Raw genomic sequence first — 17,658 nt, 5'->3', positions numbered from 1 at the left:
ATACTTGCCAAACCAGAGCAAATTGTTGAATAAGCAAACTTGTTGATGGGAACAGACGTGACAGGGACAAAGGGAACAGGAAAGTGTGGTGAAATTAGTTCTGGGGACGTTATGACAATCCTAAGAGTCATGATTGTGGTTTGTGGTTCTAAAGGATAAAATGGATTGCAATTTGGGGGTCTGCACCCACATGGGTTAGGCTGTCCTAGTGATGGCCTCCTCCTGTCGGTCCGCATTGCAATGTGTATCTAAGTAAGTACCTTCTACGCTGTTGATTGCATTTTATTTTCTTGCTGAACTAACTTTCAATAAAGCTCTTAGAAGAACTTAGAATTTTGAGGTGACTTGTTTTATGGTGTGTCTGCCTCCTGTGTTTGACGTGTTTTTTTTTCCCTGGCACAAGTCTAAAAGGACTTCTCTCCCCACTTACCTTTACAGTCCAAGAAACTGGGGAGGGTCCCTTCTGAGACGTTTGCCCTGCCCATATTCCTGCTGCGGGCTCAGCTGCCTCTTATCTGACTATTCCCTTGGTTGTGTCTTGTTGCCCTGTCTCCCAAGGTCATTCCCACACACCATTACATCTTAGCCAATCCATTTGGAGAGCCAATTCAATTCTGCAAAAGTGTGTTTGCCCATGTGCAAAACGCCATTGGATAGTTTTACTAGGAGGAATCTGTTTTAATCTAATTCATCAGGCTAAGACACCAATTTGATTTCCAGGTCAAGTGGCCACACAGCCTTTTTAACCATATTTCGAAGGTAGGCTGAATAGCTGATTTTCCTAAGACAGCCTTCCCCAACCTCTACTTCTTTTGGGACTACACCCCCCAAAATTCCCAGCCAGCATCGCTAAGAACCATGCCAGCTGGGTCACTCTCTGTCTGCCCAACAGACCTCACTAGGAGGTAGGAGCATTATGTATGATGCCTTGAGATGCACAAAATAAAGGTAGGATATAAATCTAATAATAAATAAAAGATAAATAAAAATGCGTGTTCAAAATGTGACAGCCAGTTCCTCCAAGATTATGTGAAACTTTTTATATCAGTTAAAAACATTGGAGCCAGCCAACGTTGCAGGAGTTTTTGCTTTACTTTTCCTAGAAAATGGGGTGACAGGGGCAGAATCGTCTTCTTTTCATAAACTTGGTACAAATCTTTTGGGAAGCAGGCTGATGCTTGGATATTTCCCCCTTTCTCCTCCGTACCTTGTTGAGTCAACACCCTCACTGTTGTCAAGGACGGTCGATCTGCTGTATCCCATGCCTGAGGAAGCCCCAGTGTTTTCCCTGGTGAAAAAGGAAGACAGATAGAGATTGTGCAGTATTAGATGAAGAACTGGATGTGTTACTGAAGAAAACCTCAATTTGATTGCTTTCCTTTTCCCTCCTCATCCCTTTTTTCTTTTGTTTTGTGTCCATTAGATTGTAAGCCTATGGACAGAAAAACCATTCTTATTTTTGAAAACTTTGAATAGGAAAATTAATTAAAACACACAGTCAATTAAAAAACAGTTTCTGGAGAAAATCATCTAGAAAGCCTGATGTGCTTCCATGGAGTCATAAACCCTATTGTAGAAGTGTATTTGCTTTATGTTCTGTTGTTCCCTTATAGCAAGGTGATTACTGACTTTTGAGGAATTACTTATAGCACTGTTCCTTCAAGCTAGTGCCGCCCAGTTTGTTGGCCTACAATTCCCATTATCCTCAGCTGGCAAGGTCATCAGGCCTAACACACCTGTGTTTGTTCAGCATCCAAGAATTTTAGAAAACTCAAAATAAATATTTAAGGAACATACTTGTTGGGACTAAAACAAGTTTTATCCAAGTGTGTTACTTGGAATTTTTCTTGTAGAAGGATCTTGGTTTTCGAGTGCTGACAATCATTTTACATTCTTACTTCTCTGTGATTGGCTGATGTTTGCAGAATTCTGCAACTCTTGAGGTCAGGTCCTTATGTTTTCCTTCTCCATTGGAGAGTCCCTGTTCGTGCTCCAGGCCAGATCTGTTGAGAAAATGATTGTTCTCCATGAAGATCCTACATCTCATTTTCCCCAAATTAAATAAAGTATGCTTCAGAAGAGCTGGTTAAATTCCCACTTAGCTTGGGAATTTCAACCGAACTCATCCCATAAGTTATTAAAAGAGGAGGAAGAGAATAGGTTCACTGGTTCGAAGAAAGGCAGGGACTCCTATGCTAACCTATAGATATCACCTTGAACTGTTAGGATGGAAATCAAAGAAGCTATTTGGAAAAGAGCTTACTTGTCAAAAAACGTGGGACTCTGCAATTCATTCTTCTCACTGTGGGTAGAAAACAACAGAAATAAGAAAGCATTCCTTCATCCTTTCTACTTCCTTCCTAAACCTTCAGCTGACCAATAACTAGCCTCACCATTGTTGGTCAGGAGCATCCACAGGGGAGAGGAGTCAAAGGAGTTGAGATGGTGGCCATGACTGCACAATGGAAACCCCACCCATCTTTTATGGGCATGGCATGCAGACACCCCTGTTGCCAGTCTTGAAACTCAGAAAACACCCATTGAAGCCATTGCAGATCCTTCAGTGCCCAATAGAAGGCTGCAAAAAGTGAAGTCCCACCAGTGTCCTGTCCTGACCACCCTGTCATCTACAGTCTGTTTCATGGGGCATTCAAAACATCTCAGTGTTCACAGCTGAGGGCTTCAAGAGCTGCCAAGTCATTCCTTTTCTGCTCAATTATTAAGAGAAATAATAGTAATAGGTTGCTAGAGCAATTTAATCTCTTCCAAAAATGGACAGAGCCTAGGGGGCAGGGGAGGCCTTACGCTCCATCACTTCTGCAAAAGACTTTGTTTCAGCATGTTTCTTCCTGCAGAGCAGCTGAGAGAGACAGTGGGGCAAAGCTGATCCAAGAGAACTGTGAAGGCCCAGTGTGGAAATGTCTTAAGGATGATCTTGGCTGCCTTTGTATAAACAAACTGGAGTCATATGGACTTTACCTTCTCTTTGGAGAAGTAGGGATCCTGGGGGCAGAATCATGTCCGGAACTCATTTCATGCTTCTCCTGATCTGATCTGTAACTAGAAGAGGAAAAAAAGCTATGGTTGAATCGAGCATGGGGGGTGGTTAAAAGAATCATACTGAGAAATTGAAAATGTGATGTTATTCCAGATGTCAAAGAATGGTTGTTGGAAATGTGTCATTGATTTGGAAAAGGAAATATTTCTGCTAGTAACCAAAGGATGCAGCAATATGTGTTACTTTGGCAGAGATTCTGTGATATTTTGCAATAATATGTTGTACTGATTATATTATAGTAGTGTATTTTTAGTAAACCAATGATTATTGATAAGCATAAAATAAATATAAGGTAGATTTTTCTTTATTAGTTTGTATTTTCAGTTTGGAGTTGTCTATTTTCTAATTTTTTAGAAGTTTTCTTTAAGGTTAAAGATTGTTTTGTTAATTGTATAGTATAATTTTTTTAGGTAAGTAAAAAGAGAAGAAAAAAGCAAAGGAAGAAACAGGAATTTTTCTTAGGGAATATATTCCAGGATCAGACAACAAGATCATAAGAAAGAGGGGGTCTAAGTTTTGAGAGTCATCTACCTGCCAAATCCCAGAGCTGCAATTTTCCATTTTTTCTAATAAAACCCACAGAAAAGCTGAAATCAACCTGAATTAAACTGAGCATGCCCCCAGTTTAAATAAAAGAAAGTTAAAGAACAGCTCACTCCTCAAAACAGACAAGCATCTTGAAAATTCCAGCCTCCTAAATAAGCCAACAAACCTAAATTACCTTATCTGGAATTGGTCATGGACATTACCTGCTCTCCATAGACTTGGAGTAGTTGAATGAGGTTCCAAGGTAGGGTTTTGAGGCCACGTTTCTGCAGCTGTTTGTGTCAACACTATAAAAGCAAAGCAAAAAATAATAATAATTATTATTATTATTATTTAAGGTGGAGCCCAGATTATTAGTAGGTGAGAGCTTCTACAGTATGTAAGTATTAGATCTATTTTTTGGTCACCACACTGATTGCCAGTAGGCTTTCAAGGTCAGTTCAGAGTGATGGTCCTGACCTATGAAGCCTATGTCTTGGCTCCATTGAACCTATTTTTCTCTGAGCCTGACATTTTGATTCAGCTACGCTGTACATTTGCTAAATAAAAATCTGGGAACCTTCCACAGATATTGCTGAAGTCCATTTTCAAGCAGCCCCAACCTGCAAGGTAAGTAAGGGATCCTGAGAGCTGTAGTTCAGCAACGTCTGGAGAACCACCAGTTCCTCATCCCCATGGAGACCTTATGATGGGAGGTTCCTTAATATAGCATGAATCTGAATAAAAAGGTTGTGCCTTTTTGTAATTTACAGTGGCTATAACCTAATCATGATAGCAGCTTGCAACTGAAGCTTACACCTGCAAGCTTAACTGCTATTTTAATCAACATGTTTATTTTAGTTGATTGTAGTGTACTGTTTTTAATTGACACACTTAATGTTTTGCAGCCAGGTTGGTTGCCATATTGTTGGATGGGAAAGAATTACAGATCATACTAACCTGGTTCTCACAGAAATATTTGCTGATCTTGATTCACTCCAGGGAGATTCTGAGGTTCTTCTTTCTCCATTAGTACTGCTGGCAAACCCAAAATACTCAGTGGTTAGTTTGCACAATTGTTATCCCTACACAAGGCATAGCATTACTAATCCAACTGAGAAAGATTCATCTTAGAGTCAAGCAAAGCAGAAGTTTAAATCTATCGTTGCATGTAATAGTGCAAGGTTGTTGTGCGCACATGTTTTTAGGGTGTGGGAAGATAAAATATGGATATCGAAAACAAGTCTGAAAAGGAGATTTAGCCTTTTATTTTTAGCAAATGTTGTAGCTGTAAATATTGCCATTGGATTACATCCGATAGATGATATTTATCTCTTAACACAGTGTATGTTACAAATTCATCTTCGTCATTTATCGGTTGGTCCAAAGTCAATATCCCCCCTTCCATCCAATTTTTCCATATCACCATCTTTTCCCCAATTTTTAAAGCTGAGTTTCCCCCGAAGTCAATTTAGCATGGGAAAAAGGGTTGAATCTTTCTTTTATTAGACATTCCATTCCATACGTAATGAATCAATGAGATTAATTAATCTATTGATTAATGTTGATACAAAGATTTTAACCGCGGTGTTAGCAAATGGATTACAGCAAGTGATATCATTGAGTATCATATTTGCCTGGTTTTTAAAAAGAATCTCACCTATTTCGAGGACACATGAACAAAATGTTTATCCATCACAAACTCTTGTATAGTGCTTAGAAAATAATATGCACTTTATCAGTGATAAATGTAGGTGCTTTAGAAGAGGAAGGAAATGATGGGGATGGTAAAAATAATAATAGCAACAGCAACAATAATAGTATTGGGTTATTTACCTCTTCCCACGACTACTAAACCATGCTGAGGCAGGTACGGTCTGACTTCTGGATCGTGGACCAATGTCATCTTCTACGTCAACCCTTTCAGGAAAACAAAATGTCCTTCATATAATATATATAGTTCCTCTCACCTCTCTATTGTTAGAAGACACAAATGCCATAGTCTGTATTTTTTCCTCCCTTTCAAATCTTCCAACTGTCTCCAACTGTCAACCTAAGTATCAAATTAAGGAACAAAGAACAGCACGATTCCACCTGTCCTAAGACAATTAACTTTTTAAAACCCTAAGCATTTTAAAATGTGCATTTGTACACTGGAAGTCCCAACTGATCGTGAAACTGGTTTCAGACTGATTGAGCCCAGTTTATCCTAGCATGAACTTCACTTCTTTTCAAGGTTCAGGTTTCAAAAGTATTATAAGTAATTATAATATCTTTTTATATACTGCATATAGTAATGTTATTAAAAGTTACAATGACAAAGATAAAAATTAATACAAACAAAAAGAATAAAAAATAGAAAGTGCAAAAAAGGAAAAAGGAAAAGAAAAAAAAGAGAAAATAAGAATACAGTAAATAAAAAGAAAAGAAATATATAAAGAAATTATTTCTTCCTTCATCAGAACAAGTATAAATAATTTTAGTAACTTATCACCTTCTCTTAAAATACAACAAATGATCTTTTCTTCCCATATCCCATCTCTTATCTGTAAACAAATCCTTAAAGCCTTGTCATTTCAGTCCTGATCAGCAAAAGTCCATTAAGGGTTACGAGAGATAACAACATATCTATTTTAACCTTGATCAAATAAACCAATTTTATATTCCTTCCTTTTACTTTTAACAATCTTGATCTTTAATCCCTTCAATGTCCTAGAAGTTGATTTCTTTTCATTTTTTTCTTTGTCCCTTCTCACAAAGTTCTTCAAAGCTTTAACTGCTTTCTTCTGTAAATCCAATGTAGGAAAATTATCCAGGTCACTCTCTTGATTTGTTATTTATATATTCTTTTAATTATTAAGACATCAGCCAGTTTCTTCTCTATGTCCAGTGTAACATCTTTTTCCATATCATTCTTGTTAGCCTGTCAGTTTTAAATCCACTTTCAGATCAGTCTCAATCTTGTCAGGTAAAACTTGTTCCTCTTTCATAACATCTTTTAAACACAGTCTATCTATAGAGTCAGGCACTCTTAAAATTAACTTCTGGGTCCATTGTTCAAAAATATCCTTCAATATATCTAATGTTAAAATATTTTGCTTCATTCTGTATTAGTAAGTTAAAGTTAAGTGTTCTTCTCCTTTAATTGTAATCGTTAGTTCCTTCTGGTTCCCTCTAGTGCCCAACCTTCAAAGTCTTATCCTATCTTTTTTTTTTTTTTTAGGCAAGTTCAAAACAAAAGCATTTTCCCACAGGAGGGATTCTTATAATTAATTCCAAAATCTTATTTCAAATCCACCTGGACCCTTAATCTGTTTGTAACTTTCCAAAGTCAAAGTTCTAATCACCCTTTTGCTGTTTATTCCAAAAGAAAAAAAAATTAAGCCTTAAACTTGTATTTAAAATTTCTTTCACTAAGGATTGAAGGAAACTCACCCAATGCTATAAAACTTGTTGATCCAAAGGTTCCTAATATCTGAAAAGCAGTTAACAAGCAATTTCCAAAAGTGATTAGAAAAGGAAGTACTGTATGTGAACCCAGTGTCCTTTTGAAGGCATTGACTGTGGTTTAAGCAAGATGGCTATTCCCTCATCTCCCAGAGCTTTAAATCTACTGGAGACCACTGGCTTGCAGTCTCCTTGCAAGGAGCAACTGTCTGGAGCACTTGTGGGTGATCTCAAATCCTTTCCTTATCCTTTCCCAGAGAGGAATTACAAAGGGCCAGTCTACTTGTTGGCTCTTCATTCTGCCACAGTCATCAGCTCCATTCTCCATTTCTTCTCCGGATGTCCCAAAATAAGTAATTATAATATCCATTGTAGTCTTTGACCATTCATCCAGTAGAATGGACGAATGTTGGTTCCAAAATCTACCTTGCAGTTTTTCTTCCTCTGTAAAAGAAGATTCTATTTTTCTCCTTATTCTTAGAGTACTTGAGAATTTATTTTGTTTTTCCTCTTGGTGGTCTTCTTTCAGCTGCCTTGATTGTTGGAGATGGTAGAGCACCATGGCTGGTTGTAGGTTTTTTTTGTTTTGTCTTTTGTGGGTGTTACTATGCCATCACACTCTCTGGCCACCTACCCATAAAAATCTTACCAGAATACCAAAAAAAAAAAAAAACCCAGAAATTTCAGAGCAAATTCTCTTACAACACACTGCTTTAGAACTGGCAGGGGGAAAAATGATAATATTTCTGCTCACATTAGAAAGGACTATCATCTTACTTACCTCTTGGCCACCAAGGCTGGTCCCTCTTGTGTTGGACTTCTACAAACAGACAAGCTTTTGATTACATATACCAAAAGTGAAAAACCTTTTGGGTTCAAAAGACCAGGGTACCCCAGTGAAAGTACATTCATTGTTCTGTGAATTAAAGTTATTAAAGGGAATAGAAACACTGCTACAAACACAGGCATGTTGCTATAAAACCTGCAGCTGTTCTTTCTGAGTTCCCTCCCCAGTTTTGCTATGGCTCATCTTCACTTCACCAAAACCTTGATTTTATTTATTTATTGGATTTCTCCCCTACCCATCTCCCCCACAATAGGGGACTCAGGGCGACTTACAGAAAACATTAAAACTATAAATATATCTAAAACACAATACGTCCAAAATTTAAAACAATACTAAAAAAGGAAGATCCAAGAAGATGGAAAATTGATCTTCTTTCTTGCTAATACTTTTCCTCAAATGGCACTTCCAAATCCAATACGTGGACTAGCTCTGCCCATGAAGAACGGGCCTCATCAGCACCCTAGCCCATGTTCTTTTCTACTGCATTCTCCAGAAGAACATCTGCACACATGATATAATGCCATTTTTACAGCTGGGAGACTGGTTCTATCTTCAATAGTCACGTCCAGACAACTTAGCTTCTCTAAATGTCTCTAAATTCTGCTAGATTGCCTCTGGAATTCATGCAGAGTCAACTGTCCTGTATTAACGCTTTCCTGTTGTATTCAGCTTCAGTAATGTTATTGATTTTCTGAGTTTTGTATTTGTAGTCTTGGGCTGTTACAAAGAAAGAAATGACCCCTTCCAGATTTCCCATTATCCCCAGTTAACATGGCACTTTTTTAAAGATTTACCCGCTGCTTTTCTTGGCGGCTGAAAGGACGTAGGAGCGTTCTCTGCCGGCCGTTCGCCTGAGCACACTGCTTGCAGCTTCTGTCCTACAAAAGAAGAGAAGAAAAGTCAGTGAATGGACATAACATTCCTGCTCATAAAAACCTCAGGTTCTATCCTTGCACCATCCCGAAATATATGCACATCTAGAGAAGAGGCTCCTCCCCTTTTCCATGACCTGCTAGCTTTTTACTTGCAGGTAATTTTTCAAATGAAAGACTATTCCATCCAAATGCTGTTCAACTAAAGTGGGAATAAGGCAAGTCCAGAGATTGGTTGAACTTCAGAAGATTAAATCTGTCTTTAAATCCCAGGTGAACAGCAGGATCTGTTTAACAAGGATGTTCAGTAGGTTGTGGACTACCTTAACGCCACCCTAGACTTAATTTCAAGTGATTCAAGAAATCCTTTCAAATTCCTGCTAAAAACCCCTGCCTACAGCCTGGAGGGGAAAAAAGAAGAAAATGAGAGCTAGCAATAAAATGGTCATCCCCACTCACTTTTGCCCTAGCTGCACCCACTGACTCAGCTCCACCCCCAAGGGGTACCCAGCAGATTATCCATATCTTCATCTATAATCCATCACGTTCATATTGTAACGCTCTCCAATTTCTCAGGCTGAATTGGCCTTTAACCTCACTTTCACATACTTGACATCTTGGGAAGGAAATGGCGGGGGCGGGGAGTACGGGGGGACTGGTTGAAGACCACAGCTCACCAGGAAGGAAAGCACCTGCTTTGCATGTAAAAAAAGGCCCCACAAATTTAATCCCCAGAATCTCTAGGTAGGGCTGGACATCTTCCTGCCAGTTGACAATACGAGATTAGTTGGACCGAGGGTTTGATTCCAGAGGAAGCCCCTTCCTCTGTTCCCAGCTGGGGAACTTCCAGATGCATCTATTGTTAGATAAAGAGTGTTGGAGGGCACCCTGCCCCACCCAGACTGTTGCCATATTGCTGCATCCCAGACTTTGTTGAGGTACCTCTTTTTTTGCTCCTCTGGAGAAACAGACGGTTCTCCATCTCCTGGGTGTGAGAGTTCACGCTTAATATTGTAGGGAGCTCTGAAACACAGAAGAAAAAGAAAAGAGCGGTGGTTTTTTTCAGTTAATTACCTGGAAAGAAACACTAATCCTCCGACAGAGGTTGAATGACGACTCTTATGCTGTGCTCCCAGTTAGCCCAGCAGCTGGTCCTACATCTTCACTTTGAGATACTCACAGTTTTTTGTAATCCTCAGTGGACATCTTGTGCCCTTGGGAGAAGGCGGTCTGGCTGAAGTTCTTGGCACTGAAAACAAAACAAGGGGAAATCAAGAGGTTCAATAAAGAGAGAAGTTACTAGTTTGGAGGGACTAGTACACCCCAAAAATGATGGGGAAAGCAGAGAACCAGGCTGGATTCAAGGGTATTCTAGTGTCTTTGTTGTAAATACAGATCATCCTTGGGTTAAGACCTATAGTTAAGAATGGAGCCTATTGTAGCAGAATTTGAGTTAAATACACAATGATTTGAGTTCACTACACAATACTACTTGTACAGTATTATACAATAATACTGTTCTGGCTTACATATAAATTCAGCTTACGGACAGAGCTTGGGAACGGAACTTGTTCTTAAACTAGGGACTACTTGTAATCATTTTTCATTTTAAAACCAGATTTCTGGATTTCCCCTTGATGTAAGGAAACACGGGACAGAAGAGCACGTAGATAACAATTCAACTGCTTTGCCTCTGGAACAGCTCCCCCCCCCCCAAGATTCACATGGCCCCCAATCTATAGATTCCATAAGTCTTTGAAAATGTGGCTTTGCTCCCAGGGAGCCCAGGGCAGTTTTCTTTAGTAATATGATGAATAATTTTGTCTGGACATATACAGTATTTCTTTTTCTTTTTCAATTGTTTCTCTCTCTCTCTCTCTTTCCCCTTTTAAGTATGTAAACTGCCCAGAGTCATTTGGGAGTTGGGCAGCCTTCCAAATCTAATAAAATAAATAAATAATAAAACAAGATCTCGGCAATTGCGCAATGATTAAATGGATTTTAATTCTAATTAATGGAAACAGATTAAATGCATCTTGTTTATTTATTTACATGGATTTAAAGAATGCTCCATTCTAACCAACTCTGGATGTTTTATACAATAAAAAGCCAAAACAATAAAATAAAGAAACAAATAACGTGCGTCCAGAAAAAAATATGCAAAACAAGACAACATCTTACAAGACAACATCTTAGAGGGATTTTGTCTTGCCTTAAAGCTTTGGAGCAGATCCAGATGTTCAGTGCCTTTTAGAACAGTGTTTCTCAACTTCGGCAACTTTAAGATGTGCGGACTTCAACTCCCAGAATTCCACAGCCAGCATGCTGGCTGGGGGATTCTGGGAGTTGAAGTCCATACATCTTAAAGTTGCTAAGGTTGAGAAACACTGTTTTAGAACATCACCAGGGTGTTGACGATGGCTGGAAGAATACTGTTCCAGAGGGCTGGGGCCACAACATGCTTCTGAGGGCCCAACAGATGACATTGTTGAATTGAACTGAATTTTTAATTAATTAAATAATTAAAGTCAAGGAGCTGTATTTAAGGCCCAGGACAGGAGTGACAAGCCACAAGACATTGCATGCAGAAAAATGCATGTAGTTCTTTGCAGGGAGGGGGTATGCATGCTCTAGCAGAGGAAAATTGGTGTCCCCCACTACATCCAGTAATGGTATCAGAGAACTCCAGCAAAAACTGCTGCAGGTGACTGGGACGCCTCTGTTCCTCTTATTAGCAAGTGAACAAAGTTTAAAATTGACTCTTAGACCCACCTTTTCTGTGCCCCATTGGATACTGTCTTTGAAGGAGATGACTTATCAATGGTCTTGGTGAAAACGCCCCTGGAAGAAAGAGAGAAAGCAAGCAAATTCTTGTGTCAAATTTCATCAGGTGAATAGACTGCTACAAACGGGACCTATAGCAAAACTTTGCAACATGAAATGGTGCTTGTTCAGTGCCCTCTTACAGAATACTCCAGGGCTGGCTGGGGAATTCTGGGAGTTGAAGTCCACCCGTCTTAAAGTTGCCAAGGTTGAGGAACCCTGCTCCTTTGCATTCCCTCATCCTAATTAGTTTTATATGGGTAGTTTGAACATTCTGTTGGGTTTCTAAAACCACTACATTGGCTGATTTTGGAATGACTCCACCCTCTATATGTGCTGTTGATGCCACGAAAGGATCAGCATTCACAGCAGGAATCGCAGATACAGAAAGAAATGATCTCTTCCCTCTTTCCTTGCTCAAGTTCTTTTGACTCACCTGATGAGATACCCAGAAGATGATGTGGTGCTAGGAGACCTAGATGGAAAAGAGAGACACAAACTCTGAACCGTTTTGTCACAGGTAAGCCCCCCACCATGACTTTCTCAATCGCTGAAGGTAATCCAAGCCTTCCCCTGTTATAGAAGTGTCACTGGTGCCAATCTTGGTGGAAGTGTCTTTTGTTTGTTTTATTTGGGTGAAATATTGCAATAAAAAATATAATGAAAAAGCAACACACTCACTTTGGAGGAAGATTTTTCTGGGCTGAAGGAGACTGTGGTTCTTCTTGGGAAGATGGCGCTGTACACGCTACCCTGGAAGAAGAGAGAGATTGTCAGAATAAGGATATTAGCATCCTAGCAGGGCAAGGCAGGATGAAGCACCTCAAATTCACAATGGATCTGGCACTGAGCTATGGAAAGAGATGATTTATGCATGCAAATATTTCTGTGCCACTAACTTATGGTCAGTGTCAATTCTAGAAACTGGTTTAACACCAGAAGATTACGTCTATATTTAATCCCCATGTGAACAAAGGGATCTGTTCAACAGAGATGTGCAACTTGTGCTATGAGCTACCTCAATGCTACTCGAGGTTTAATTTCACTACTACCACCCCTCAAGAAATTAGATCAGACTTCTGCTAAAAGCTTCTGGCCTGCTGCTTGGAAGAGAGAAAAGACAGGGTCAGGAAGAAGAAGGAGAGTTGAAAATAAAACGGACATCTCCACTCACTTTTGCTCTGGCCCTATCCATTGTTTGACTCAGCTCCATCCCCAGCAGATTATCTGAACATTAACCCAAATGGAGGTTTATTTTGTTCATGAAGCTCTCAAACTTCCCAGACTGAAACTCAAGCAATGCACTGCTATGAGATGGATAGCTTAATCCATGTCTATGTGATGGTATCTCTTTCTGGCTAGTTTGTTTAATAAGGAGATCCTTAAGACTAGACCAACGAACATATCTAGCATCTTTGTACATTTGGGTTCCATTTTAATTTAGAGTAAATAGTTGTGGTTGGCTTGTTTTTAATGAATGAGCATGAAAGCAGAAGGCAGTCTGGATTCAGAAGAACTGTCCATATTGTTCTGTCATGGCTTCTAGGACATTCAGGTCGGACCTTTCAGTTTTGCCCTTGGCCTTGCCAGACACCTGGGGGGGCGGGGGAGGAAATCTGCAAACTAGTAAGCTTTTTCCTCTTGGACATGCATTACAACTCCCCAAAATTTCCCTTTCAGATCCCTAAAGAAGAGAAACATGGGTGGGAGAGTCACCACAGGCATCTGCAGTTTGGCAACAAAGCTTTGATGCAAGAGGTCATGCAATGGCGCCTCGGCCCCTTGAGGGAGAATGTCTAACCAAAAGGGTGAGGGAAGAAGAAATGAAAAGAACTATGGCCAAAACAGCAGTGGGAAAATATCATTTCATCTCACTGATGCCATTGTGGAGAGCCAGTTTGGTGTAGTGGTTAAGGGGCTAGCCTAGAAACCAGGACACTGTGAGTTCTAGTCCTCCTTTTGATATAGAAGCTGGCTGGGTAACTTTGGGGCTGTCACTCTCTCTCAGCCCAGTCCAACTCACAGGGTTGATGTTGTGGGGAAAATAGGAGGCAGGAGCATTATGTACACTGCCATGAGTTGAACAAATAAAGGTGGAATGTAAATGTATTAATAAAGAAAGAGTGGGAGAGACAGACCAGGCAAATGAAATGCTAGTCCCTGAGATGCCATCTGCACTGAAGCATCTCTCCCATCCTTCTTGAATGATCTTTTCTAAGCATCTAGCCTGTTTGGAAGATGATGGTGGGATAGTCCAACACATCTGGAGAGAGTTGGAACAGAGCAACTGCCTTAGGGCAAGGATACAGCATTTAGCATTAGGGTAATTGTTGAACTATCCATGAGTGGCCTCGTGGTGTCAGTGCTGCCCTCTACACATGGTATGGGAAATTTTAGATATAATTCTACAGCAGGGATGGGCAATCCATGCTTGGATTTCTTAGCCCTTGCAGAGCTCACTGGGAGTGTTCTGTTGGAGTCTGACACCATGGCAATTCTCTTCAACAGAAGAAACAAAATTGCAGGGGCAGGGTAGGGATTGCAAACGAAGCAATGGCTGCTGCTTGATCCCTTAAGAATCTTTCTCTAGGACACAAGACAATATGTTTGGATAGATTTGGACCTGAACTGGATTGATGAGTATCCAACTAAACAACAGATGCATGGAATCTAGACTAGTGCTAGGCTGAAAATGCCTTTCAGAAAAGCCCAGAGTTGTACACTAGACTGGGAAGCTGAAAAGGCATTGTGGGAGAATTTTGTGGCAAAGTTTTTCCCTCCGGTTGCCCCCTCCAAAAAAACCCAACATGGACATGTGCCGGAAGTTATCAGGAGTTGAGCTTGACCTGAAGAAGAGCTTAGCTTGAATTCAATTGGATAGGGGGGGAAAGGCATTAAAAAATTAATGTTTCAGAGGAAGAATATAATAATGAATCACCAAGTGGTGGGTGGGTTGCGTGGTGATGCATGAGTGCCCTGCCCTCCCTGTTTCATCATTTCCTCAGCAGATTGCAGATATCAAACAATTGCACGCAAAAAGGTGGAATCTCCTCCTATGCCCAGCTTACAGCTGTGGAAACTTGCCTCATTCTGCCTCCTTGATTTCAAGCCACCTCTCCTGATTCCCTAGAGAGGTTTGATCCCTATGTTGTCTTGGCTGTTTTGTCACCCTCTCTCCTCTCCCACAAATAGCAGCCACTCAGTTTGGGGCGGAGGGGAATCTTGAGGCAAGTACGATTCACACGTGATCAGCTAAAGGTACGTGAGAGGCAGACACTGACTGACTGATGTTCTTTGAGTTCTTCTGTAAGCCAGAAGGAAAGGAGGACAGAGTGTGGAAGTGTCTTCTGAGGGTGAGGTAGGTAAAAGAGAAGCCATTTTTGCAGGGGAAGAAAATGCTCAGGAAACTGAAGCAAATGTTGGTGCAGGGTTGCTTCATACTCACAAAGGACTGTGGTTCTGCTTCACCTCAGGATCAGACTTCTGCTGGATCCAACTCTTGTCTCCTTTCAGGGTTGTCCGTACTTTCATTTGGGTAATAATCCGTTTCCGGTCTTCCTCACTGGGTAGGATGACGCCATCTAAAAACAGATCAAGAAGAAGTTGGAAGCCCCAAAGAACAGGGAGTCCAATGAGTGTTAGATGAACTTAGAAAGCATGGCCTGAAAACTCTCCTCTGGGACCTACTCATCCTACACAAGTTGGTTTTGACCAAATCATTCAGGAGGAAAAGTGGCTTTAAAGATCTCAAAGTAGATTTTTGGAAAGGAAAGGAAAGGAAAGGAAAGGAAAGGAAAGGAAAGGAAAGGAAAGGAAAGGAAAGGAAAGGAAAGGAAAGGAAAGGAAAGGAAAGGAAAGGAAAGGAAAGGAAAGGAAACTTCACTGGCACAATTGCTGAGCTCACATACATCAACAAGCTTCAGGCTATCTCAGAAGGTCTTAACAAACAAAATTTGAATACATTACAATTGTTAACTGAGAAAGTGCTTATAATCTGTCTCAGGTGTAACCTATATCTGCACAACCATCCTGTCCTTTCCTTCTTTCCCCCTGCCTCATCCGGGTTTAAATCCCACATCATTTAAATCCTACGTTGGTTTAGCTGTTCCTGTAGCTGTGTATCTGATGCAGTGAGTTGTAGCTCACAAAAACTTATGTCTTTTCATAAAACAGGTTAGTTTGAAAAAGCGCTACTAGACTCCTGACTTATCTCTATTTGTTTTGTCTGATTTCTGGACTTTAACAGTAATAAAGTTTTGTTGTCATTTATGGTTTACCCTGTAGCATAACTCCAAGGTATCTCAGTAGTCCAGGTTTAGCAGAAGCACATTACCCAGTTTGGGTTGAAGCATTCCACAATATTCGTTTACCTTTCACGGCGCCAAGAGACAGCATGGTTCACACTGGTTTTCTCGCAGTGTAGTTCCCAGAGTTCGGCACAAAGATGTAACTAGAAGGGAAGAAAAGAAAACCAGATTATCCCTGTAAAAAGCAGCGGGAGACCCACAGACCTTCCTCAGCCTTCCCTTATGCTTCAAGAAAGCCATACCTATAACACAGCAAGGTGCAAGGATCTCTGCAGGGCATGGGCAAAAAAGTCAAGATGGTCCCTCAGTGGTGTGATTGAAGCATTTTTATCTGCAACACACATAAAAAACGGGCAGAGGTTCAATTGCACCATCGTGGCACGATCTTGACTTTTTAAACTAGACCCTGCAGGCATCCCTCGATAGGATTAATATCACACAGCTACTCTTTTTTTTTTTTAATGTAATTTTATTGAAAGGGTTAAAAGCAAAGGTTCAAAACTAATACAAACTGAGAAAGAGTAAGAAAGAAAAAAGAAAAAGAAATCAGGGAGCTAAAAGTGCAAGAAAGAAAAAAAGTAAAAGAAAAATAGAAAAGAAAAAAGATACAAAGAAGTGGCTTCTGATCTTCTTTGCAGCTGTTATAAGTGCAATTATAAATTTACCTCTTTCTCTAAAGTTATACCATGGCTCTCTTTTTTCTATAATCTAGCCAGCTAAATTGTCAAAACCATAAATCATAAGTTCATTTTTTTCTGTTTTACGCAAAAAGTCCATAAGGGGTTACAGTTAATCTTACTTAGAGTGAGAGAACATGCAGCTAGTCGGAGGACATCTGTGACCTTCGGGGCTAAACTGAATTGGGATTTGAACCCAGCTCTTTGCCATCTTTAGTCTGCCATTCAGAGCCAGGATGGGGCAACATTTTGTTAATGGAAGGCCAAATGTTTGGGGACAGGGATGGGAATGTGGGGAGCAAGATTAGCATTGGAGCAGGGTGATTATACAATGCTCTTTCATGAATGGGCTTGGATTTCCAAGAGGGGTTGGGTTTTTTGGTGGCTTGGGGCCTTCAGCTTTTGTTGTTGTTTTTTGGGGTGTGCTAAGTCTGTAACATATCTTGTTGTTTTCTCTATCCCCCCATCCAGCCCCCAGAATCAATCTACTGAACCTTTACATTTCTTGTTTGTGTGTTTGCTTGCACATTTGCTACCACACATTGGTCTCTAGTGGTTGCCTGCTCCTGAATTTCACTGGGCGTGATTTCAGGAGCTGTAGGGTCCCAAAGAAGAGTGGTCCAAGGTCACATGTGGCCCATGGTCACTCTCCTGTGCTGTAAGTGCTAATCTTGCAGGCTTACCCTCCAACTATCATTTACTAGTGAAATATGGTAGGAGAAGACTGTCACAGAAGACCTGGGTTGGGATTGCATCATGATTCATGCCTGGAAAAATTGTGCCTTGGCAAGGGCTGCTTGTTGTTGCCCAAAGCCATGGCTGAAGAAAACCGCCAACATGCCTAGCTTTGCATAAATCTGCCAAGCCAGAAATTCAAGTGCAGCCTGAATGTTTGGGCTGAGCTCTTCCAAGTTCAAATGAGAGGCGGGTGGTGACTGTTAGAGTTGTGGAGGAAAAACTTGGCTCTCAAGTCCCTGATCAAGAGCATCATGAATCTAGATCTGCAATGGGATAAAGGGAAGGTTGCTCTTGGATACACCATGTAGTGGAGCAGAGGACACCCCTCATCACCCCAAAGACAAAATTTTTCACACATAAGATC

At 40.4% G+C, this 17,658-nt stretch overlaps 1 protein-coding gene across 1 annotated transcript in view; it reads right to left on the bottom strand.

Annotated features, from left to right (window-relative positions):
• ZNF185 (zinc finger protein 185 with LIM domain) overlaps window positions 1-15,967 on the bottom strand; it is a 28,646-nt gene extending 12,679 nt beyond the window's left edge. The window contains exons 1-16 of the mRNA XM_088151507.1: window positions 15,943-15,967; window positions 15,018-15,153; window positions 12,254-12,325; window positions 12,009-12,047; window positions 11,522-11,590; window positions 9,930-9,998; window positions 9,692-9,772; window positions 8,672-8,755; window positions 7,812-7,850; window positions 5,420-5,503; window positions 4,544-4,621; window positions 3,808-3,891; window positions 2,980-3,060; window positions 2,264-2,302; window positions 1,899-2,003; window positions 1,208-1,288 (exon numbers count right to left, since the gene is read on the bottom strand). Coding sequence (XP_088007633.1) covers window positions 1,208-1,288; window positions 1,899-2,003; window positions 2,264-2,302; window positions 2,980-3,060; window positions 3,808-3,891; window positions 4,544-4,621; window positions 5,420-5,503; window positions 7,812-7,850; window positions 8,672-8,755; window positions 9,692-9,772; window positions 9,930-9,998; window positions 11,522-11,590; window positions 12,009-12,047; window positions 12,254-12,325; window positions 15,018-15,153; window positions 15,943-15,967 — 1,166 coding nt within the window. The remainder of the gene's footprint in view (window positions 1-1,207; window positions 1,289-1,898; window positions 2,004-2,263; window positions 2,303-2,979; window positions 3,061-3,807; window positions 3,892-4,543; window positions 4,622-5,419; window positions 5,504-7,811; window positions 7,851-8,671; window positions 8,756-9,691; window positions 9,773-9,929; window positions 9,999-11,521; window positions 11,591-12,008; window positions 12,048-12,253; window positions 12,326-15,017; window positions 15,154-15,942) is intronic.
• Between the last annotated feature and the right edge of the window lie 1,691 nt (window positions 15,968-17,658).

Source organism: Python bivittatus, unplaced genomic scaffold (genome assembly GCF_059951505.1).
Source record: "Python bivittatus isolate LINGU-HERP-01145 unplaced genomic scaffold, Pbiv_v1 ctg000670_np1212, whole genome shotgun sequence".
In the NCBI taxonomy this organism is placed as follows: Eukaryota; Metazoa; Chordata; class Lepidosauria; order Squamata; family Pythonidae; genus Python; species Python bivittatus.
This window is presented reverse-complemented; position numbering and strand designations above follow the sequence as displayed.